This window comes from Hypanus sabinus, chromosome 6, assembly GCF_030144855.1.
Source record: "Hypanus sabinus isolate sHypSab1 chromosome 6, sHypSab1.hap1, whole genome shotgun sequence".
In the NCBI taxonomy this organism is placed as follows: Eukaryota; Metazoa; Chordata; class Chondrichthyes; order Myliobatiformes; family Dasyatidae; genus Hypanus; species Hypanus sabinus.
This window is the reverse complement of record NC_082711.1, coordinates 54707840-54733702: the sequence shown is the minus strand read 5'-3', so window position 1 is coordinate 54733702 and position 25863 is coordinate 54707840. Positions and strand designations below refer to the sequence as shown.

The 25863-nt window shown below is 40.1% G+C and overlaps 1 protein-coding gene and 1 pseudogene across 1 annotated transcript in view; one reads left to right on the top strand and one right to left on the bottom strand.

Moving 5' to 3' along the window:
- The window catches only part of LOC132395150 (zinc transporter ZIP12-like), a 70662-nt gene extending 45540 nt beyond the window's left edge, over positions 1–25122 (top strand). The window contains exons 8-12 of the mRNA XM_059971449.1: positions 945–1046; positions 2042–2117; positions 6123–6281; positions 8945–9132; positions 24984–25122. Coding sequence (XP_059827432.1) covers positions 945–1046; positions 2042–2117; positions 6123–6281; positions 8945–9132; positions 24984–25112 — 654 coding nt within the window. The 3' untranslated portion in view covers positions 25113–25122. The remainder of the gene's footprint in view (positions 1–944; positions 1047–2041; positions 2118–6122; positions 6282–8944; positions 9133–24983) is intronic.
- LOC132394936 (eukaryotic translation initiation factor 4E transporter-like) lies at positions 20685–23055 on the bottom strand (annotated as a pseudogene).
- Positions 25123–25863: the final 741 nt, after the last annotated feature.

The following is a 25863-nucleotide window of genomic DNA, read 5'->3' as shown; positions in this document are numbered from 1 at the left end:
TGGGATGTACAGTGGGCCAGCTTTGCAAGCTTGGTAATGTTGTTGACTGGATATACTACAGAGGAGATTCATCAGGATGTTGCCTGGATTAGAGAACTTTACTTATGGGAAGAGATTAGAGAAGTTGGGATTTGCTTCCCCTGGGTTAGAGGAGGCTGAGTGGTGACTAGATAGAGGTATATAAATTATTTGAGCTGAGGTAGTCAGGAAAGACCTATTGTGGCTGGTTCTCCTGTGCACACAAAGAAGAGGGTCTGGTGAGTTCAAACTTTCACCCCTTTCTAACGTGGTCTGAGTATCAGTGTGCACAAGTGCTTCACATATTTGCAGTAGGAAATCAGACAGTTGTGCACACCGGTCAAGGGTGCTCAACACCAGCTTATAGGGCAGGCGGTATATCCATTGGCAGCATAATATTGTAAAACCATGGTGCAAAGTTACAGAACCGACAACAGTATCCCCACAATAGATTGTGATCACAACAACTGGGAGAAATGTTCTTTTAAAAACCCTTTCATGTACACGTGACAAGGAGTTAATGAATATATCTTGTCTATTTTTGCATTCAATGATGAAAAGGCAGAAAATTGTACATATAATGATTAGTGCCATTCATGACTCCTCAGTGAGAGCAGCATCTGACAGTGGCAAGGCGGGCAGTGGCGGCAGCAGCAGCTCCTGTTAGTGTCAGGTGAGTGTCCTACTGGCAGAAGGTGGGTCTCGAAACTGGGCACTGACATCAATGGTAAGCGAGGAACTTTCCTGGCTGTTTAGATTTTAATTTCAATACCACCTCATTTCTGAGCCCCAGTTGGATGGTAGCAGGAACAAGATCACTCTGTGTTTTTTGTCAATCGGTGCATTAAATAAAATGCACAAATATGTAGACTTTATTGAATAGTGGTAGAGTTTAAGATGTCCGCATTTTATTTCTCCTGACTTAGACATTTGGAAATGAACAGTTGGCACATTCACATGATGTTCCAATGGAGTCTAACCCTGACAGGGAATCAGACAGAGGCAAATCTATTTCCACTCTGCAACTGGTAAGGTGCTGCTTGGTTTAAACTTGTGCTTTGTTTTATCAGCAATAACATAGTCAGAAAATACTATAAAATTTACCAGTATTCACTACTGGGGTATGATGCAAATAGGCCAAGGGCTGGAGAATTGGAAAAGAAATGCAATTGGCCTATGTTTCAGTGGTTCTGATTTTCCAAAGGGTGAAATTTACTAGCTAGAGGGTCAAAGGTACACTAAAGCAGGCACCACTGACATCAACTTCGCCATAGGAATGACAATTTAATTTAATAATCATAGATGATCTAAAATAAATTAATAACCTGGCACCTGGGCAATTGGATGTTCCTTGGCTGCAGACTTTCTGGCAACAGTTAGGATTTGGAGAGATTGGAGTCTAAAGAGATGATGGTTGTAGAAAGGCAAAACAAAAATGGGATTTAATTACTGAAAACATGGCCGAGGCTTCCTTGGGGCTCTACTCTTCCAGGGCCATAGGAAATATTTACAGATTGCTTCATAGCAGAATTTCCTGACTACTGGCAAACTAGTTCTGAGCTACTAAGTGTACAATAGGTTCTTAGTTGCATCATGGGATCCTAGCTTTAGAAAACTTCAACCATATCAACTAGCTTTTAAAAGACATTCAAGATTTAGCTTGAATTCCACCAAATTGGAATTCTTTATCAAACTGAGATTTTTCATTGAATATAAATGATACAAATATTTTAATTGATTCAAAATTGTTAGGTTTGAATTCGGTATTTTCAACCTTGTGATAACTCAGGATTATTTTTAGATATCTGTAAATTTGTTTTGGAAATAGTTCCCTTAAAATGACATTTGATAGCTTTGAAATTTATTTTGTTTTGCATTAACTGAAAATGTTATTGAATCATCTTAATCAAGCTAACATGATAAGATTTATTGTGCTAATATATATCTAGAAGGGAAGGTATTAAAGGAATTATCAATCTAGACTCTGTTATTTCTTTATAATTGTATTCCATTTTGCAAACAGCAAAATCCAGAAGATTCAGAAAATGTTGAAAATCCTACAGATCATGCAATAGAGAGTAATTCTACAAATGTCAGAAGTAAGTACATTATTTTGAATGATTGCAGAATGCACACAAAAAGCCTTGAAACTGGATCATTTGTATCCGCTGGTGTGCATAAATAGAGCATAGATGTTGATTTGTATATATTAGATCATGCCAGCAATAATTTCTGGGTAAAATAGCAATAAACAGGAAAATGGGTTGGGCTCTTTATGTCTAAAGCACATTGACACTATCAGCTATACATGACAGATCATGCACTGCAAGTTTCTTTAACAGCCAGCAGAAATTCTTCCAGGAAAAGCTCAAGGCTAAACCTTCATTGTTAACCCTCACAATCAAAACTAGGCACAGATTCTAGGCTTGGTTCAGGATGAGCTGACAGTTAAAGGGTATGCATGGCCACATGGGAGGCCCTTCAACTCCCAGTGTCACTTTTCAATTATGTACAATACTTCGACGGGACCTCCTTTTATCGATTTAAGCCTTTGTTTAAAATCAACTGTGAGTTGCAAGCTGTAACTGCTGGGACCTTTTCTGCACCACCTTGCAGTAGCTTGCAAGTATTTGGAACTACATCATTACTACCCTCAGCAGGGTAAATGTACCAGATCGGGGGGTGCTTAATCATAGATGCTGCCATCTTTAGGCATCGCCTTTTGAAGATATCCTCATTGAGGTGTGGACTCTTGTGCCTGTGGTGGAGCTGGCTGGACCTGCAACCTTCTGCCACTTTTGAACCTGTGCATTGGAGACTTGCTTCAACTACTTTCTCTGGAAGCACATTCCATGTACTAACCACTCTATGGGTGAATACTTTTCACCTCAGGTTCTTACTAAATCACTCTCTTCTCATCTTAAACCTAAGCCACCTAGTTCATGATTCATCAACCCTGTGATAAAGACTGCGTGTGTTTACTTACTCTGTGCTCCTTATGCAGATCTATAAGATCACCTCTCAGTTGCCACTGGAAGAAGTCCCAACCTGTTCAACCTCTCTCCATAACTCTGTTCCTTCAGTGCTGGCAACATTTTTGTAAATAACCACTGTTCTCTTTCCAGCTTAATTGTATCTTTCCCAAAGGAGGTTAACTAAAATTGAACACAACATACCAAATGCTGCAATGCAAACCCCCAACTTTTATTCTCAATGACCTGACTGATGAGTTTCTTCAGCAATTTGTTCCTGGCTCCAGATTTTAGCATCTGCAGTCTCTCATGTTTGAATTTGGTGTACATCTTCTGGATTGTAAAGTAAGAGCCTGGTTTGGCTGGCTGACGGGGAGAGGCAGTCGTAGAATCACAAACATTCCAATGAGAATGGAGCTGATTCATGTCTCTGAAGTTACCAATACTTCCCAGGGTGCTAGTGTCCTCCATAGTGAAGACTGATGCAAAGTATCCATTAAGATCATCTGCCATTTCTTTGTCCCCCATTACTACCTCACCTGCATCATTTTCCAGTGGTCCAATTTCAACTCTCACCTTTCTTTTGCTCTTTATATAACTGAAAAATCCTTTAGTATCCTGCTTTATATTATTGGCTAGTCTGCCCACATATGTCATCTTTTCCCTTCTTATAGCCTATAGTCTTATAGTCACAGCCACCAGCTGAGATACCAGTACTTTGCTTGATTTAGGGATGAACCTGGAAGTAGCACCGACTAACATTTCATTGAATGCAAAGAACCTTCCACCAGGGAAGTGGGAAATGATGATTTAACTCCCCAGAAGGCAAGCATGTGCATGTGCATGTGTGCTACTGCAGGCAATCAGATTAAAACATTAATGGTGATGTCTGCAGGAGAATGTTAATGGATATGCAAAATGAAGTGGCTGATGCTTTAACAGGCTGACCATAAAACTTGCAGGAAATATCAAGAAGCCATGGAGGATACCAACACCACCTAAGCCTGGGGTTTCATGCAGAACTGCATCCATTCCTCCCCAGAATGGAAGATGATGTCATGTCCACCAAAGCATCGCTAGCATCTAATGGCCAATAGATTCATAGAGACACAGCATGGAAACAGACCATTCAGCACTATTGGTCAGAATTGACTATTAACCACCTATTTATATTAATCCTGCATCTCCAATTTGTAAATTTCCGCAGCATTCTCATCAGCTCGCCTGATATTTTACCACTAACTGCTGGCTAGGAACAATTCAAAGTAACAAAATAGCCTAGCAGTTGAGACGTCACTGGAATGAGAAAACAGTGCAAATCAAAGGAAATCCACATGGTCACGGGCAGAATGAATGAACTCCGGATAGTCAGCACCCAAGGTTAGGGTTGAATCCAAGTCTCTAACTGTGTCAAGCAGCAGTCTACTAGTTGTTATAAGGAGTTCTGAAGTAGCACCCTGGGAACAATGGTCCGTGAATGTCAGGGAGCAGGAGTGAGTGGCATTGCTATAGCAAAGGAAAAAGTGCTTGGCAAACTGAAAGGTCTTAAGGTGGATAAGTCACCTGGACCTGATGGACTATGTCCCAGAGTCCTGAGAGAGGTTGCTGAAGAGATAACAGATGCATTGAACAACACTTTTCCATAATCACTTGATTCTGGTATATCCCCAGAGGACTGGAAGATTGCAAATGTCACTCCACTCTTTAAGAAGAGAGGAAGGAAAAAGAAAGGAAACTATAAGCCAGTTAGCCCAACCTCAGCGGTTGGGAAAGTGTTGAGGTTTATTATTAAGGATGAGGTTTCAAGGTACTTGAAGGCTAATGATAAAATAAGGTAAAGTCAGCATGGTTTCTCTGAAGGGAAATCTTGCCTGACCTATCTGTAACAAGTGGGGAGACAAAGGAGAGGTAGTGGATGTCATTTGTTTGTACTTTCACAAGGGATTTAATAAGATGATACACATGAGGCTGCTTGATAAGATAACATACTATGGCGTTACAGGAAGTATAGTGGCATAGATAGTGGAGTGGCTGACAGGCAGGAGACAGTGAGTGGGAATAAAAGAGGCCTTTTCTGGTTGGCTTCTGGTGACTAGTGGTGTTCCTCAGAGGTCAGTATTGGGACCGCTACTCTTCTATTGTCTGTCAATGATTTGGATAACGGAATGTTATGTTTCTTCATCTTCACTCTCATCATTCTTTTATCACCATTTGGCCAAGAAACTGGATTTTATATGTTGGGGCATTATCCAAAAAATGTTCTACAAATAGGTATTATGTACTGTAAGTGAGCAGGATGCATCAAGTCAGCAGGCTGGTTTAATTGGCATCAAGGTTTACATTTGGGTGCTATTTAACTTAGGTCCACCCATTTTCGTAATCCTAGCATGTAACTGTTTCTATCACTGCAATTATTTGACCTAGTTAGACTAGTAAGGCTAAATACAGTTTTAAAAAGTGGGGTGGTTCAGTTGTGCAGCTAGTAGGTCTGCTGCTTCGTAGTTAATAGCACGTTTGTTCAGTCCTGACCTCCATTGTGGTGTTGCTGTTTGTGTGGAGTTTGTCCTTACTCCCTTTAACCATTTGAATTTCCTTTGGCTGTACCAATTCTCCCTGGTATCACAAAGACCTGCCAGTTGAAAGGCTAATTAGCCACAGTAAATGGTTTCTCATGTAGGTGAATTCAGAAGTAGATGGGAATGTGGGCAGAATAAAATGTGATTACAATGGGTGGGTGTTTGATGGTTGGTGTTTCTCTACTTCTGGCCTCATTGACTAAATTATTTTATTTCTGATCAACAGAAGGAATATTTAAACAATAGTTGTTCATTAATCACAGAATAGTGTTTACCGATTATCTGCAAAAAAAGCATTAATTTGTTTAATTTAGATTGTGTCATTTATTATTTTAGTAGAAGCTTTAGATCTATTGTAAAATAAATGCATAAGGGTGGGTAAGCAGTGCTTGGGCAATGGTTATGTTTTCAGCCTATCTTTAAAAATTGGAATTCCTTTTTAATTCAAGATAAATAGACAGAAATTATCACAGTTACATAAAAGGAAAAAATCCAGTATAGGAATGTATAAATTCTGTTTTTGTTCTCTAATGTAAGTGAATTTGATTCTTTCTAGAGAAAGTATTCAATGTGTTGGCAGTTATGATTGTGGTGGGAGACAGCATGCATAACTTTGCAGATGGCTTGGCCATAGGTGCAGCCTTCTCATCATCGATCGAGACTGGTATCACCACTACTATTGCCATATTATTTCATGAAATTCCCCATGAAATGGGTGAGTTCTTATGAAAAATTTCATCTATGGATATTATGAAATTCGCATTCAAAAAGGAGCAATCCAGAAAAAAGGATGATTAATTCTGTTACATTGAACGTTGAACAATGAACATTATGCCTTCAGCCCACTATGTTGTTCTGACCTTTGAATGTACACTAAGATCAATGTAATCCTTTCTTCCAACATCACCTTCCATTTTTTTTTATCATCTATGTGCCGATTTAAAAGTTACTTAAATGCTCCAAATGCATTTGCTTCTATCGTCACCCCTGGCAGGGTGATCTAAACACCCACCTCTCTCTGTGTAAAGAACTTATCTTTGACATCCCCTCTATCCTTTCTTCCAATCATCGTAAAATTATGCCCTCTTATATTAGCCTTTTCTGCCCTGGAAAATAAGTGTCTGGATATCCACTCAATCTATTCCTCTTATCATCCTGTACACCTTTATCAAGTCATTTCTTGTCTTCCTTCGCTCCAAAGTGGAAAGCCTGAACACGCTCAGCCCATCATCATAAGATATGCCCTCAAGTCCAGGCAGCATTCTGGTAAATCTCCTCTGCTTCCTCTTCAAAATTTTCATATCCTTCTCACAATGCACAAAGCTCTGATGAACTGTTAACCGAAGGTTTCTTTTTAGCCTCATTTCCTTACAAATTTTGGAACCTATAACAATGAAGCCCCAAGTTATCTTTCAGCCTTAAAATGCATGCATTCCTATGCTAGGATAGTAGGCTATTATCCCACAGTGACTCTACTGTTGTCTTAAACACAGTCCAAGGCCTTTCACTGGTGCACCTATTGGTGTTGCTGGGAATATAGTGCTATAAAATGAGCAGAAATAGTTTGAAATCCTTACAGCAGGTATCAAAGAATACTCCTATTAGCAACTCTTTCAACATTCTTAATAGAAAAGGGAGTTTGGAATAACTTTGTTTTCACTTTAAACGAGGTGCTGTACAAATGACATGATGGCACATACTTCTATACATCACCTGTCATGAATTATTTAAACAACAAAAAATGCTTAATCAAACAGTATATTTGAAATATTTATCAGATATTACTCATATGTTAAATACACAATAGGGTATATATGCTGAATATTCAACATTGAATCAATAGAGAAGATCCATTAACTAAACAGTATATTTTATTAGCACTAACAATGGTGCATTCATCATCAACAGTTCAATCTTCTTTGAACCCTTTGGGTTAAATTATTAAATATGCATAATAAATCCTTTTAAGAACTGCAAGGATACAGAGCAACACTGTAGTGAAACATCTATCTCTACTGAGGAGGACATTAAGATTGTTATCTGCGTACATTGCTTGGTTGTCCTGAAAGAGGGCTGCTTGTGTTCTGTCAACTTGTCTGGCAACTGGTATAAAGGGATCAGACCAATTTCTGGCATTATTGCTTCTGTGGAAGCCACACCAATTGGCCCTGGGTCATTTCTGGAATCACAGTTACTGCACTTGCTGGGAGAATGTTATCTCACAGATCTTATGCATCATTTTTCCTCAGTGACTCAGTCAAACTTTCTGCTGCAGTTTACCGGGTCGGCTGATTATCCATTGTTAGTTTTTTGAAAAGCTGCATTTCCGATATAAAACATTTCTTGCATGTGAGTTGAATGTTAAGTAGGACATCACAATACCCAAAAGACTGATGTATCTTGGACTAAACTAGGACAGAAAATGCAGCACAGATTTTTCCAGCCATGTTAGTCATCACAGAATCATAGAACTCTATGGTACAGAACAAGGCCATGAGTCCATACCATAAAAGACGACCTTGTCTATTTATTGATGACGCTCTACAATTTATTTTGATTGGAGCAAAGAAATGCAACCTTCTTGCATATAAATTCTCCAGGGAAGTACTTGGGTCAAACCTTCCACATCTACTTATCCAATAATCGGATTACTTCCATTGTGCCACAGGATGAAACTGATCACCCAGATTCCTTTCTTTTCTTCTTCCAAGAAATGACTGAAACAAGGAGCATTCAAAAAGTTGTATTAAAAATATATTTCTATTTAAAACCACAAACTTTCCCTTTAGGATTTGTTCCTTCTTCAGAAAATGTTCAGATTGCAGTTAGATCTCTAAACACTCACAACTGTCTGACCAGATCCTGCTCTACCTCTGTCTCCATGTTTGCAGATGTTATCATCGTAATGAGCCATATCTCAAATAACTGTGAGTCAGATTCCAGAAGGAGATTGCGAGCCTAGCAACATGGTCTCATGATAATAACTGTTCCCTTAATGTCAGCAAAACAAAAGTGCTGGTTATTGACTACAGGAAGGGAGGCAGTGCACATGCTCCTGTTTACATCAACAGTACTGAGGTCAAGAGGGTTAAAAGCTTCAAGTTCTTAGGAGCGAACATCACGTCCTTTGTAAATTCCTCTTTTGTAATACTGCAGTCTAGTTATGGTACTGATCCTACACCTTCTCTCACTCCTTGCATAATTTAAGGCAAAATTAATTGTGAAGCACCCCTGCACTCCTACTTTTCTACCCTTTTCCCTACATAGTTTCTGCAGTTTTTATCATTAAGTTGTTTATTTTTGGGAAGCAATGGGCCATTATACTGAATACACTCTATGCATGCATTTCTGAATAACACTAATTTTATTTTCATGCAGGGGACTTTGCTGTACTTCTGAACTCGGGTTTATCAGTAAGGATGGCCATTCTGATGAACTTACTTAGTGCACTAACTGCTTTTATTGGAGTCTACATTGGCCTCTCTCTGTCAGCTGATCTCAATGTTCAGCAGTGGATTTTCACAGTGACAGCAGGGATGTTCCTTTACCTTTCATTGGTAGAAATGGTGAGTGGCAGAGGTTTCATATATATTTGTTGATTACTTTCTCAAGTAGTACGTCCGCTTCTTATTGCCAATATAGGAAGAATATTTTCTTACCAAGTGCAACTAACCTGAAGAAGGATATTTGATGTTACTTGAAGTAGATAGGAAAGCAGACAGCATAAAGTCATACAGCATGGAAACAGGCCATTTGGCACAATTAACCATCAAGCATTCATTTAAATTAATAAGATTTAATTATCACCATTCCCATTAACTCTTCTCAGACATTGCTACTCACCTATACACCAAAGCCAACTGACAACAGTGAATTAGCCTACCAATTAGTATGTCTTTGGGATATGGGAGGAAACCAGGAGCTACCCGGGGATACACTCATAGGGAGAACGTACAGCATAAACTCCAGACAGACAGTCACCCTCTCCCTTGTTTCTTCTACAAATGATTATTCCTAGAATAAAGGGTTTCAGTCACAGGAGGCAGCTGTTTGTAGGTGGAAAGTGCAAGGTGGGAAACCCCTTAAGAGAATAAGCTTTAAAAACTGGTCATTGCAGTGGAAAAGTTGAGTTGAAAAGACATGACACTTGGCCAAAATAACAAAAAGATTGAAAGCAAGGCAGGTGCATCAAGACAAGATCCAGTGTGTGCATTTTCAATAAAATAATGGTATCGAAATAATCCTATTTTCTACACGTAAACACAAGGATGAATCACCGAGGAGCAATCAGAACTTTACCACAAAGTGAAACACTTTGGCTTTATAAGGCATTGGTCAGACTGCATTTGAAGCATTGTGAGCTGTTTTGGGTCCCTTATCTAAGAAAGGATGTGCTTGCATTGGAGAGGGTCCAGAGGAGGTTCATGAGAATGATCCCAGGAACGACAGGATTAATATATGAGAAGCATTTTATGGCTCTGGGCCTGTACTTGCTGAAGTTGAGAAGAATGGATATAGGGGGTGGGGGTGGGGGGGAATCTCTTTGAAACCTGTTGAATATTAAAACGCCTAGATAGGTAGAGTGGACCATATACGAGGGGTGATTGATAAGTTTGTGGCCTAAGGGAGGGCATCAATTTTAGAAAACCTAGCACATTTATTTTTCAATATTGTCCCCTTCTACATTTACACACTTAGTCCATCGGTCATGGAGCATACAGATCCTTTCTTTGTAGAAGTGGTCTACAGCAGGGGTGATTGATAAGTTTGTGGCCCAAGGTAAAAGGAGATGAGTTATTAACTTCAAACGTTCTGCATTATCACTCAAAGAGTTGAACTGCATGTAAATGTAATGAGGTGGTCCACAGCAGGGGTGATTGATATGTTCATGGCCTAAGGTAGAAGAAGATGAGTTATACAGCTCTCGTTACATGCGCGTGCAGTTCAACTCTTTGAGTGAAAATACAGAAAGTTTGAAGTTATTAGCTCATCCCCTTCTACCTTAGGTCATGAACTTATCAATCACCCCATGCTGTGGACCACTTCTGGAGGTCCAAGACGCCAACTTCTACAAAGAAAGGATCGTATGCTCCACGACCGCTGGACTTAGTGTGTAAACGTAGGAAAAGTAAATGTGCTAGGTTTTCTAAAATTGCCTCCTTCTACCTTAGGTCACAAACTTACCAATCACTCCTTGTAGTTATAAGGCAGAAAAATGTGTGTTCTAATAAAAGAGAGGTTACAATATAATCTCATTGCAATGCATGGTCAAGGAGCCAGATGTCCACAGTTTCTTCTATTACTGATGTTTTATGTTATAGGCTTAACTCTTTCAGGTGAACTCCATGCAATTAAACTCCTCAAAGGACTGACTTCATGCACATTAAATATAAAAAGGTTTCTTTTTGATTACATTTAAGAATTTAAGAGGTAACAACATTGTTTATTGACTGCAAGCCCAGTTCGTTGTTAGGCAAGCATGTCAGAAAATAGAATGATGACAAAGTATTCCTTGAATAAAAACACTGGGGATTTGAATTTGCATTGATATTCCTGGGACATATCCTGTTGATGCAAATCTGTATTGTTGGATTGGTGTTAAAAAATACCAGATGATTATATAAATATGATGGTCCAAAGCAACTGCTTCTGTGCCCTATGATTCTATTAGTCTTGTTCACTGAATGACAAAATGGAAGCTGCAATCTCCCATTCCTTCAAATCAAATTAAATTTAATTATCATTCAAACCATACATAGGTACAGCTGAATGAGACAGTGTTCCTTTGAGGCCAAGGTGCAAAACATTCAAACTAGCAAGCAAACATTCAAATTAGCAAGTAACATAATTCAAAATATTGAGCAAAGAAGCATATTCATTCAAAAACAAACATATATATGGGTCCAAGATCCTGAGCAACAATGGCCAGCAATTGATGGGACAGTCTCCCAGCAGTGTACAAGTGTACGCAATCCAGCCTGTCATTCCAGTGGTTGGACACAGGAGGGCAGCACTGATGGGTGAGGCCAGGCTCCAGCCAAGCTCAACCATACTTTAGTGCTTCTGTGTCTCTCACCCGGTCTGCAGAATCGGGCAAGCCGGAGGCTTGAGGCCTAGTTCTCACTACAACTGAGGGTACACAGCTCCCATGTCGACTGTCCCTCCACCAGACAAGGGTATCAAAGAAGATGCAAAAGGAACTTGCAATCGGTTTTGTTACTTCCATTTGGATTATGATCAGGTTGGACCATTAATAACCTTTAGGTTTAACTCAAGTGTGCATTCTTGTCATATTGATACATGGGTACTTGATAAATGATCCAAGAATCTGAATATGAACAATCATTGCAAGATGAGTAGTGTAAAGGTAGAACATAGAACATCGAACAGTACAGGCCATTCAGCCCACAATATAGTACTGACTTGTTAACCTACTTCAAGACAAATCTAACCTTTCCCTGCCATATAGCCTTCCATTTCTCTTTCATCCATGTGCCTATCTAAGAGTCTCTTTAACGCATGTGCCACTACCACCACCTCCAGCAGAGTGCTTCATGCCCCTAACACCCTCTGTGTAAGAAAATAAATCCACCTCCCTCATCTCACCTCTCCTTTCCTCCAAACTCCTTAAAATTATGTCCTCTCATAGTCACCATTGCTGTCTTGGAAAAAAGGAGCTGGCTGTCCAATTTATCTATGCCTTTTATTATCTTACACACCTCTAACAAATCACCTCCCATCCTCCTTTGCTCCAAAGAGGAAAGACCTAGTTTGTTTAGCCTTTCCTCAGAAGACATGCTCATGAATCAAGGCAGCATCCTGTAATCTCCCCTGTACCCTCTCCAAAGTTTCCATATCCTTCCTACAATTAGGCATCTAGAACTGAACACAAACATCCAAGACTCCTGATGAAGGGTCTCAGCCCGAAACATCGACTGTTTACTCTTTTCCAGCATCTGCAGATATCCTCGTGTTTGTGACAAGACTCCAAGTGTGGTCTAATTAGGGTCTTGTAGAGCTGCAACATTACCTCATGGCTACTATACTCTGTTCCTTGATTAATGAAGACCAACACATTACTTGGGTTCTTAAGCACACTATCATCTTGTGCGGCAACTTTGAGGGTTCTACGAATGCATACACTAAGATCACTCTGTTCCACCACAATGCAAAGAATCCTGCCATTAACCTTACACTCTGCTTTCAAGTCCAACCTTCCAAAGTGTATCACCTCAAACCTTTCTGGGCTAGATTCCATCTGCCACAACTCAGCCCACCTCGGCATCGTGTCAAGGTCCGATTGTAATCTACAACAGCTTTTCACACAACCCAACTCACCACCAACCTTGGTATCATCTGCAAAATTATCGACCCAAGCTCACACTTCCTCACCTAAATCATTTATAAAATTCACAAAGTTCATGTTCAAGTTCACATTTAATAATCCTTCAACCATACTTGAATAGCCATGGATACTGCCAAACGAAACAGTGTTCCTCTGAGACCAAGCTGCAAAATACAGCACAGAGTGCATATAGCAATTAAGGGAGCAGGAAACATACAGTCACACATGCAAAAAAATATATCATCGAAGCTCCTAAGTGACATGTCCTGTAGACTGATGAAGTATGCATGTTGTCGACCAGAACTAGTTCTCAACAGCAAATGCTGCAAGTGTGCATGCAATCCCCCTGAGTGAACACTCGAGGGCAGCACTGACAGGAGGGACCTGGCCCTAATCCAGCATGGATCCCATACCACACTGTTTCTGGCATCTCCCCTCCTGACAGTTGGAACAGGCGACACCACAGCGCGAGGCCTGGTCCTTGCTACAAACAAGGCAAAGTGATTCCCCCATTGTTAGTCTCACCAATAAACCAGGAACCTGAATTGCAGTATTCTACATTACAAAAGTCCAATAAAATCTTGTGATCACAAGAGAAACGTCCAAGAAAATCATTCACTGTTTGACTGCACCCTGTCTTCATGGACCAACTCCGATACCTCTCTGTAGCAGGCAGCAACACAGTCCACACCAAGCCCAGCTCCACTGCTAAAGAGCAGCTCACTGCAATACTTGACGTTCATAATATCCAGCAGTGTTTTGTGATGTTGAGAAAGATGTTTAAAAAAGACAAGAAGTATTTCTGTTTAGCCCTGGAGGGGTTGCTGTGTCTGAGGACACTGCTACTTTCCTGGAAGGAAAGGGATCCCAGAACAGATCCCCATGGAACACAACTGACCATTGAACTCCAGGCAAAGTATGCACCATCTACTAACAACTTCTGTCTTTATGGGCAAGCCAATTCTGAATCCTTGCAGCTGAATTTCCAAGGAACACATGCCACATGGCTTTTCAAATGAGCTTACATGGGGACCATTATCAAACTACATACTAAAACCCATATACACCACATTCACCACTCTGCCTTCATCAATTCATTTTGTCTCTACCCTGAAAATGTCAATCAGGCTCGTGAGGCACAACCTGCCTCTCACAAAGCCTTGCTGACTATTCCTAATCAGAACATGCTACTCCAAATCTTAGTAAATTCAATCTCTAGGAAACCTCTCCAGTAGTTTGCCGGCCACTGAAGGAAGTCTCACTGGACTATGATTTCCAGGATTATCCCTGTTCCCTCTCTGGAACAAAGGAACAACATTTGCCATCCTCCAGTCTCCTGATACTGCTCTTGTGGCCAGTAAAGACAGAAAGATCATGACCAATGGTGCAGCATTCTCTTCTCTCACTTCCCATTGTAGCCTGGAGTATAGCTGTGGAGGCCAAGTCCTTATGTATATTTAAGGCAGAAGCTGATAGATTCTTGATTGGTCAGCATGTGAAGAGATACAGGGAGAAGGCAGGAGATTGGGGCTGAGAGGAAAATTGGATCAGTCATGATGAAATGGTAGAGCAAACTCAATGGGGCAAATAGCCTAATTCTGCTCCTATATCTTATGGTCTTATAACACTTGAGAGCACTGTAATATCTTTGGTTGCTAAACGTTCAGTCTGCTTCCTTCTTCTTCCTGACTAATGCTCCTCCTCTCTTGTCAACCTTGGTTCCTTTATTCTACTATCATTTCCCTGTCTTAAAGTTCACAAAGCCATGTTGACTATCCTTGAGTAGATTGTACTTCTCTAAATGCTCATAGATCCTATCTTTAAGAATCCTTTCCAATAGTTTGCAGACCACCGATGTAAAACTCACCGGTCTGTAGTTCCCAGGATTCTCCCTATTACCTGTTTTAAACAGGGGAACTACATTTGCCATTCTCCAATCCTCCAGCAGCTCCCTTGCAGCCAAAGAGGATTCAAAGATCATAGCTAATGCTCCAGCGATCTCTTCTCTCACTTCCCACAGCAACCTGGGTTACATCAAGCCTGTTCTATTTCGACCTCACCCTGAGCAAGGTCCTTTTCATTTGTGAATACTGAAGCAAGGTATTCATTTAGGACCTCCCCAACCTCCTCCACCTCCAGACATTTGTTACATTCTTTATCCTTTAGCAGCCCTACCTTCATTCTTGTCATCCTTCTGCTCTTCACATATGCATAGAACACCTTGGGGTTCTCCTTAATCCTACATGCCAAGGCCTTCTCATGCCCCCTTCGAGCTCTCCTAAATCCTTTCATAAGTTCCTTCCTGGCTACCTTATATTTCTCATGAGTCCCTCCTGCTTCCTACTTCTTATATCTAACATATGCTTCCTTCTTCCTCTTGACAAGTTACCTGGCATGGTCTACATGGATTTTAGCTAGGCATTTGACATGGTTCCCCCATGAGAGACTGTTCTAGAAAGTCATAAAGCATGGGATCAGTGGAACCTTGGCTGTTTGGGTAAAAAATTGGCTTACAGGAAGAAAGCAGAGGGTAGTAGTAGAAGGAATGTATTCTGCCTGGAGGTCGGTGACTAGTGGAGTGCTGCAAGGATCTGTCCTGGGACCCCTGCTCTTTGTGATTTTTATAAATGACCTGGATGAAGAGGCGGAAGGATGGGGGAGTAAGTTTGCAGATGACATGAAGATTGGAGTGGATGGAGCTGTAGGTTGTCGAAGATTATAAGAGGATATAGACAGGATGCAGAGTTGGGCAGAAAAGTGGCAGTAGAGTTAAATCCGGATAGATGTGTGTCGATGCATTTTGGAAGGACAAACCAGAAGGCTGAGTACAGGGTTAATGGTCAGTTACTTAAGAGTGTAGATGAATGGAGAGACCTTGGGGTTCAAATCCATACATCCCTCAAGGTCCATACTTCCTCATTCTATCAGCTCCTATCCTTGTCCAAGGATAGTTAAGAAGGCCTATAGGATGCTAAGCTTCATTAACAGGGGGATTGAGTTCAAGAGTACAGAAGTCATGTTGCAACTCTACAAATCTCTGGTGAGACCAAACTTAGAGTATTGTATTCAGTTCTGGTCACCTCATAATAGGAAGGATGTGGTAAGTATGGAGAGGGTGCAGAGAGATTTACCAGGATGTTGCCTGGATTGGAAAACAAGTCTTATGAGGCAAAGTTAGCAGAGCTGGGACTTTTCTCTTTCAAGTGTAGAAGGATAAGAGGGGACTTGATAGAGGCCTACAAGATTATGAGAGGCATAGATAGGGTGGATAGCCAGTACCTGTTTCCCAGGGCACGAATAGCAAACACCAGAGGGCATATATACAAAGTTAAGGGAGGGAAGTTTAGGGGAGACATCAGGGATAAGTTTTATACACAAAGGGTTGTGGGTGCCTGGAATGACTTGCCAGGGATGGTGGTGTAAGCTAAAACATTAGGGGTATTTAAGAGCCTCTTGGACAGGCACATGGATGAAAGAAAAATAGGGGGTTACTGGGTAGTACCCTGTATGGGTTCAGTACATTTTTTAAGGAATATATGGGTTAGCACAACATCAAGGGCTGAAGGGTCTGTAATGTGCTGTAGTACTCTAGTGTCTTCTAGTGTCTAATTTTACAAACCTATCCAGAACCTCATGCAAGTGCTCCCTAAACAATGTCCATATTTCCATACTAAAAATCCCTGAGAACATTTGTTCCCAATTTTAGCAACTAAGTTTCTGTTTAATAGGATCATAATTCATCCTCCTGCAATTAAATACTTCCCCATACTATCAGCTCCTATCCTTGTCCAAGGCTATGGTAAAGGTCAGGGAGTTGTGGTCATTGTTTCCAAAATGCTGAACCACTGAGAGATCTGTCATCTGACCAGGTTAATTGCCTAGTACTAGTTCCAGTATTGGCTTCTCTTCCAGTCAGCAAGTGCACATACTGTGTTAGGAATCTTTCCTAGGCACATTTATTAAATTTTACTTCATCTAACTCTCTTGCATTAAGAAGATTCGAATCATATTAGTGTTCAAACAACACACACAAAATGCTGGTGGAACACAGCAGGCCAGGCAGCATCTATAGGAAGAAGCACTGTTGACGTTTCGGGCCGAGACCCTTCGTCAGGTCCAGACAGTAATAACCCCACAGAGGCGTGCTGTCCTTGATGGTACCCCATCTGTAGCACACCAAGAATTTGATGAGTGGAATGCCCTTCTCTTTGAAAAATTGCCAGACAACCTGAAATATTGACTCCCCCTTCATATCTGTTTCTAGTGCCCTTGTAACAACAACTCTTGAACCATGCTTTCATTTTTTATAAAGTGAACATAACCAAGAGGCAAAGATTTGTAGCCTGGCAAAGTTGACTCGTCCAGCTGCAGAGCAAGTTCATTTGTCTTAAATATGTTGCACAATGTGTCTTCCATATTCTCAGACATGTCATCGCTTCGTCTTTGAACAAGTGGAATTGCATTAATTATTTTGTCTAGTGACTTATGCAAAACCATACTCAGAACTTCCCTTACTGCTGTTCCTCTCCAATTGTAAGTGGGCTTTCCTGAGTTAGCAATGAGCAATAAAATGTTGTATGAAGTATGCAAACCATCACTGTTTTGTTGGGGAGTGCTGGAAAACATAGTTTGAAGTGTCTTCTATTTCTGAGAGTTTTCACGAAGTGACTGAAAATAAGCCAAGATCTTGTTTTCTTCAGCAGAGAGTATTCTCTTCCAATGTTCAGGGAGCCTGGACAGTTCTGGTGCCTCATTTGAAAAAACTTCTTCACCCATCAGACACATTGACTGCTGTTGGTTGCTTGGTACTGGTATAAGTCTATATTTCATACTCTACATTATACTGTCTACACTTCTTTTACATCTGGTCTACTACCATTTTCATTATGGATTAATGACCACAGTCAATCACTTATTGCTTACCTCCAACCTCGTGTGTTGCAATCAATAAAGGGGAAAGTTATGATGTCATCATATCGTAGGCAAAAGCTGGCTCCCTGCCAGAAGGTACATAAAGTGATGCAGTGATATCCTGGTTGCGCCTTGGTATAGGGAAATATGATCAAGACTATTCAAAAGGGCAGGTTCTGAACTTTACCTCATTGAATGCCATACACCAGTTCACAGAAATTGTGTCACTGTGTGATTAGAGTATGGAAATCGCACTAGCTAACACTGTACTACAGAAGTGAACAGCAATAATATGCGGGTCAGGCCCAGAAATAACACAATTTCTTCAGTCTATATTTTGCATGATCTGCCAAATACTGAAGTGTCACATTGCTTTTCAACAACTATAACACACTTTGAGCAAAGTCTAAGAGAATGGTGGGTTAGCAAGAGATGAGGTGATTATGTGATCATTGTAATCATTTATGACACACTGAGGATCAAATGCTTATAATAAGTAATTCAATTCTTAAATTAAGCCTGCAATCCCTCAGCTGCAGTCCTTGCTACCAAGCATTCCCCCACCATCCCCTTTATGTTTATTGCCCCCCCCCAGAAACTCCCACCATCCCTGGGGAAGATGATATCACCCACTTTAGGAACCACTGCTTTAGCGTGTGTCATGATGGTATTCTGCATTACAGCAGTCACTACAATTCAAAGGTGCTCCATTGACTTTATGTGCTCTAGGATGTTTTGATGTTGTGTAAATGTAAGAACTTCTGATTGATAGACCAGACTTGTTTTACGGTAAGAAAGACCTTGTGTAGTGTAGGTGGATGTGGACATGTTGAATGAGGTAGATACAATCTTCAATCCTATTTTGGTTAGGCTACCAGACTGCTGGTGCAGCATCTTTGGAGTTTAGAAAACCACACACATAGAGATGGTTCCAATAGGTTTCAGTTCACTATATAGAGACATCTTACAAGTGGGATTGTGAGTTCCATGCTCATTTAACATATCTGATTGCAGATTGCAGGTGTGCTTGAAACACATGGAGTCAATGAAAGGACGTTTAAAAAAAATCCATTTCAATTATTTTGCAGTATTCAAATCTCTCAAGTGCTACTCATCCTTTTCCATATAAATAATGCACTTTTAAAGCTAATATATATTTTAAAAAATTGGAGAAATAAAAACTCAGACAAAAAATCAAAAAGGAAACTTTCTCAGCAAAACAAATTAATTTGTAAAGCGAAATGCAGCCAAGGAAGAAACACTTTTAAAATACACACAATGTTTCACCACACTGGCACCTACTCATCACGATAAGTTTCTTGGATTTTCCTGTTTACCTGCAGAGTGTTTCTGATGCTGGTCACAGAACACTCTGTCACAGATTAGTTTATACAAGTCATCATAGAAGATTGCAACCTCTGCAGACTTTGAGAATGCAATGTATAATGAAAAACGGTGAAGAGGCTAGGTCAAACCACTGCTCATCAAGCTCGAACGCCAATTGATAAGATAAAAGAACTTATAAATTACATCATGTCTTCAGTGGAATACACACTCTTCTCATTCTATTAAAACATAATTCAATTTGAAATACCTTGGTCTCAAATTATGAGAGGATTATCTTAATCCTTAGAATAGGATATAGGCAACAGTGAATCTTCTCATCAAGCATATTTTGATTTCACATGTTAGGCAGTCTTTAAAATGTTTCTTTTTTTCTTGTAAAGAAGTGCTTTATAAATTTTTTGTTAATTCAGTATTCCCAACCCTGTACTTGTTTCTTCTGCCACGATAGAAGTTTAGCTCCTGAAATAATTCTCCTGATTTGAGGATCTGTATTTTCTATTAAATAAAAATCAAAGTTAAATAATACCTAAAGATAGTTATTTCAATCCTAAGGCACTCATCCTATACCTAGTACTTAAGGCTTTCCAATACTGTTTGTGTGATCTAGATGGAAGGGAAATAGTGTGGCCTGTAAAATTAATATTGCGTGCACTTATTTCAAATGTTCCTTTGCCACAAACATGTCCATTCACTCTATAATATTTTAATATAATCCCTGGTATCTTCCTTTCTGTCAAAAGCTTACAATATATAGTATAGATATGATGGGCCAAATAGACTCCACTATCATAACAATATTGCTATTCATGGGACACAACCGGATATTAATTTAGTGAATAAATGATAGCAATAGCATTTGTTCAAAGTCAGCTTTATCCTTCCTCAGAGAAAATGGTGTCTACACCATAGTAAAGGCATAACTAGAACACAGTTGCAATATTCTTGTATTCAAATGCCCTTATGTTAAAAACTAATGTACCTACATGCTTTCATAGTAGCTTGTTGTATTCTCATATTTACTTTCTGAATAACATGAGCAGGTACACAAAGATCTTCCTCTACATAAAATGATTTCTCATCGATGTCAAACGCTCCGTGTTACTGCCCTTCATTACAAACATGAATAGTCTCACATTTTCCAATATTATGCTCCATTTCCAAGCATCCTGCTGGCTTGTCTCCAGGGAACCTTGAAGGGGAAAACTGGGACAGAAGAGATTATTTGTATTTTCTTTAACTATATGAGAATCTGCCACACTTTTGCAAAAATGCATTGCTCAGTGGATGTTCTGGATTCCTTCTGCATTTCATTCATATTTAACCATTTTATAAAGCAATGCATGCGCATTGTGTTTGTGGTACTGGAAATACAGGTGGCCATGAGAAATTGCATTGTCAGTAGGGGGCACCTCAGAAAGAACAGGAGATAGAGGATGAATGGTATTGCTGATTAAGGACTGGCATAGATGACTCTGACTGCCAAACAGGTCACCTAGAACATCTGGGGAGTGGAGGCTACATTACAGAGAGCAGTAAAAACCCTGGGAGCTTTGATTGCAAAGGCATGGTTCCACGTTGCCTTCATACGGTTAAATGGCTTATCGAAAGCAGTCATAACTATGTCTTGGTTTTTGTATTTGTCTCGGGCCAGAAGATGGAATTAGAGTCTGTTACAGATGACCTGAACAGGGTGGCAAGCGTCCTCTCAGATTCCACTCTGAGACCTTTCAGTTCCGCCTCTACCTCTTCTATGGACAAAACCACTCCAGTCTGTAGCCTCACCATTAGTTTATCCTTGTTAGCAGTGAGAATAGACACCAGTGGTTTCACATCCATGTTTGCTTTTTGCAGTATTTCTAAATTATCAAACTTTTTTAAAAATTAAACTCCTTATTATCTTCTCCTGATGGAATAGGAGCAAAGTAATTTCCAAGCTGTTGAACAGGAGCTTGGACCCTTTGCTCCAGACTAGCAAGTCTCTCAAGTTTTCATGTGGGGTAGACCACAGGCTACTGGAGTGACCAACTGGCCTATGTAAGCTACTTGAAAACCAATGATTAAACTGACTAGATGACACTGATCCTTCACCAAGTCTCTTCAATCATCGATAGTAGTTCAGGTACATTTTTGTCCATGTTGAAAAACTCATTGAAGTCAAAGTTCCCCAATGAGGGTTCAGCTGGACTGCTTCCTGGGGAACTTCTTGGTCAACTTCTGATGTAGAAACAGCAGGTATTTCAGCTTATGCAACACCATGGCATTCTAGACTTTCTGTTAGCATTTCTGATCATTTCCTCCAACTGTTCGCGAGTCTTAGATCCTCCAGTAGCACTTTATCATCTAAGCCTGTCGGCTCTATTGTTTCTGATTGACTAGTGCAGCAAGCAGAAAACCATTCTTCTTCCTCTTCAGTAAAGGAACCACATCAACTCCACTCACCAGGAATGCTTTTGCCATCACCAATCTCTCTCCAAAGCACTTTTCCTTGTAGTCTCATTCCTCTCCTTTTCTACCATCTCTGTCATGCAAGTATTTGATTCCGCCATCCTGACCAAAGGTTCTTGATATAATTAGGGGCCCACTTCCAATTCTCTGCCACTAACCCAACCCACAAATATTTTCATTCTTTTTGGTTTCCATGTGCTTCCAGAACATCGGATATTGGAGACTTTGGTCACATGACAACTACCACCAATGCTTTGGTGCTGAGGACTGAGTACAACATCAAGATCTTCTTCCATTATTCTCAATCATTGTTCTGCAATTCTTCGCTTGAGAACTCCTCTCACCAAATCTGAGGCATAGTCCTTAGTTCCATCCAGTGCAGAACTCCTGCCGGAAGTGCAATAGAGGGATGCACGCTGCCTTTCAGGGTCCCAGATGGCTTCACTGTCATATTTTTCCAAAAGACCTGCTGGTCTCTGCTATGCATATGGGTACTCTTTGATTTCTAGCAGCTTTCACGTAATAAATATTAATGCCAGACATTTTTATTGTGTCTTTTAATTAATCTTTTTCTTCAATCCATTCTGTTTTATCCGTGCTACCACGAAGGCTCAGCAGCCACCTCTGCTTTTCTGCTAAGTACCCGGGCTTAACAGCCAGCTTAACAGTGACTCCTTTCATGCTGCCCAGTTCTCCATTGAATACTTCCGTATGTTTCTTCAAAACTTCTTGCAGACCAGTGCTCCCACCAATCAAGTACATTTTGTGTCAGTTGATTTTGACCTGCTCCAACCACGAGCGTCCCAGAAGTGTCGGATAACTACCTGTAACAGTGTCCAGCGCAAGTTTGTTTCTCTGTTTGTTAATTTCCAGTGTAACATAGACCACTCCCTTCCCTGTCAGAAGCTCACCTCTGGAAGTATTTAAAGTCAATCTTGCTAGTTCTGGGGTGTGATGCAGCAATTTCTCCTTGTAAATGGTTTCTGACGCCAGCGATACTGCAGCACCCATGTCCACTTGCATCCTTACTGTGGCCCCATCCAACTGCGGGGTCACCCAATAACCATCTTTGTAACTGGAAGCAGGTAAAGCATGCCTGTAATATATTGTAAATTTCTATGTTCTATATATTCTGTTTGTCATATATTTTCGAAGATGCATTATGGAAATGCAATATCAGCACCCTCTGACCGTGGCTATATCACCTCATACAACATCTGTAATAACAGCATTTTTCTGCTAAATTTCAGATCAGGGCAAATGATAATTTTGGGACAAAGTGAAAATTAATTTTGTAAGTGTTGGAAACTTGTTTTTGGTCATTAACCCTGAATGTAGTGGAAATGAATAGACCATTCTTGATCCAATTTGACACCTATTTTACCTCTGAGGATTTTTTTCCTCTTTTGTGACCCAAATCCCCCGGAGGCCTGGCTGCCATTGTTATCCAACAAAGTAAAGTGGGCCAGCAGTGCAATTAGGGCTGAAGAGTCTCAGGATCCAGCATCTGCAATAACTAGAAGGTCTTTTGGAATGTGTGGCTTGTATGAAACACCTTGGTTTCCTCAGCTGTGTAAGTATAGGGAAGTCGATCTCTGGCCCCGCCAAATATGTGAGATTGAGGCGCAAGCCAACTCCAAACCCCCTGTTTGTGTGGATACTGGGTAATTTATTACCCTGTTACAAATGAGTACTACAAAATAACAGACAGCACACCTCACACAATTAAAATACTTAGCTTTATAATTCTTCATTTGACTAAAGGGTTAGTAAAGAAAAGAACAAAAAAAGAAAAGGGCCCATTTTAATGAAACAGTCTAAGGTGCACAAGTTAGAGCTCACAGTTTCCCCAAGTCCCCAATCCTCAATCAATCTCAGCAAGAGTTTTGGTGAATCATTGTCCTGCTCCAGGTTTAATCCTACAACCACCTCTCTCTGGCATCTTCTCTCTCAAACCACACGAAAAACAACAAGCCAAACCTTAGTGTCCCTCATCAGAGAAACCTGCCCTTCAATTTGACCATACTAATTATATAGCAGACATTTCTCCTCACCTCTTATCTTCAACAATAGCCCAAACACAAGCTGACAGCATGCAGCTTGCACAGAATAGCAGAAAATGAAATACGTACAGCATAACAGTAAAAATATGAGCCAGGGCATTACATGTATTAATAACCAACAGGAACGTGCTGGGGTCAGCTCACAAGTGTTAGCCACACATTCCAGCACCAACGTAGCATGCTTTGTTGTTGCTTTGCTTATGTAACAGTCATATATATAATCCATGTAGAAAATAATTTAATATATTCTACTAGAGACGACTACTCTTGGGCTTTTCTAAAATTTCTGATGCTACACAATTACGATTGATGCCTTCTTAACAAATGAATTTGGGGAAAAATTAAGTTAGGATGTATAGGAATGTGTAAGAGTATTTATGAAGAAAAGAGATTGTTTTTAAAATGCTATTGCTATGAAATACTTGTTGAATTGTTAAATGATCTACACTATTATAATGGAAAATATGTTTACACTGTCTATTGGGAGGCAGTAAACCAATTCTGGATTGATTAGACTGCAAGAGAGTCGTTTGTCTCATTGTCTTCCTGGCTGAGTTGGTGATATCACAAGGAAGAGAAGATCTGTGGATGTTGGAGATCAAAGTTATACACACAAAATGGTGGAGGAAATCATCTACAGAAAAGAGTAAACAGTTGACGTTTTAGGTCGAGACCTTTCATCAGGACTGGAAAACAGAGATGAAGGTGGGGGAAGGGGGATAGAATTACAAGGTAGTAGGTCAAGACGTACAAACAAGCTGGATGAACTCAGCAGGTCGGGCAGCATCCGTTGAAACAAGCAGTCAACGGATGCTGCCCGACCTGCTGAGTTCATCCAGCTTGTTTGTACGTCTTGATTTGACCACAGCATCTGCAGTGTGCTTTGTGTTTACAAGGTAGTAGGTGATAGGTGATACCGGGAGAGGGGGAGGGGTGAAATAAAGAGTTGGGAAGTCAATTGGTGAAAGAGATAAAAGGATGGAGTAGGGGGGATCTGATAGGAGAGGACAGAAGACCATGGAAGAAAGGGAAGGGAGAGCAACAGAGGGAGGTGATGGGCAGGTAGAAGATTTAGGTGAGAGAAGGAAATGAAAATGGGGAAAGTAAAACTGACAATATTTCTGGTTCAAGTTAATTCCATTTCTCCTTCTACAGATTTTGTCTGACCTGCTGAGTATATCCATCATTTTCTGTTTTTCCCTCTATTTCAAGCCTGCACTATTTTCTTTTGAATGCACAGGAAAATTTTGCATCATCATTATGATGGTAAATAAAGATTAACCATATTCTGTTTCCCTTATCACAGCTTCCTGAGATGGCACATGTAAAAACAACACAACCCTGGTTGATGTTCACCTTTCAGAACGTTGGATTGATTCTAGGATGGGCTTGTCTTCTTCTTCTTGGCCTATTTGAACATAGGTTTACCATATAATTTTATTTCAAGTGCCACTATTAGCAAGAGAAAATGACTACAATTCCAAATAATGCACTATGCTTTTGAATCTTAAATATGTTCCTAGAGAGATTGGAAAGTGCCGTAATGAAATTATGGCAATGACCACTACTAATATAGTAATTATTTTGCAACTGTTTCTCCTGAACAATATAATTACAAAAATCTCTAAACAGTTTTACTAAATACATAGTAGTATTTGTGCTAACTCCATTCATGAATTGTTTAATTTTAAAAAATACATCATATTTGAAGCAAAATAATGAGGTAAGAATTAGTTTATTATTAATAGTAGCAGTGAATAGAATATTATTATATCCTGCTACTTTAAAAAAAGTTTTTCCTTAACTTTTTATTTGGTAGTTACTATATAAATTCTGCTTGTCTGATCAAGATGAGTAGTGTTATAAAACATATTCTTGTAGAACAAAATAAAATTAATTTGTCTAAGATGAGTTTTTTGCATTTTCTGTTTAGGGATATGCACAGAACAGGCCCTTCCAACACAATGAGCTGCACTGCCCAGCAACCCACCTATTTAATGACCAACTAACCTACTAACCGGTCTGTCTTTGGGATGTGGGAGGATACCAGAATATCTGGAGAAAACCCACACATTCATGGGGAGGAACATACAAACTCCTTCCAGGTGGCATTGGAATTGAACTCAGAGCTCCGATGTCCCGAGCTGTAATAGCGTTGCACTAACCTCCGTGGTGGAATAAAGTCA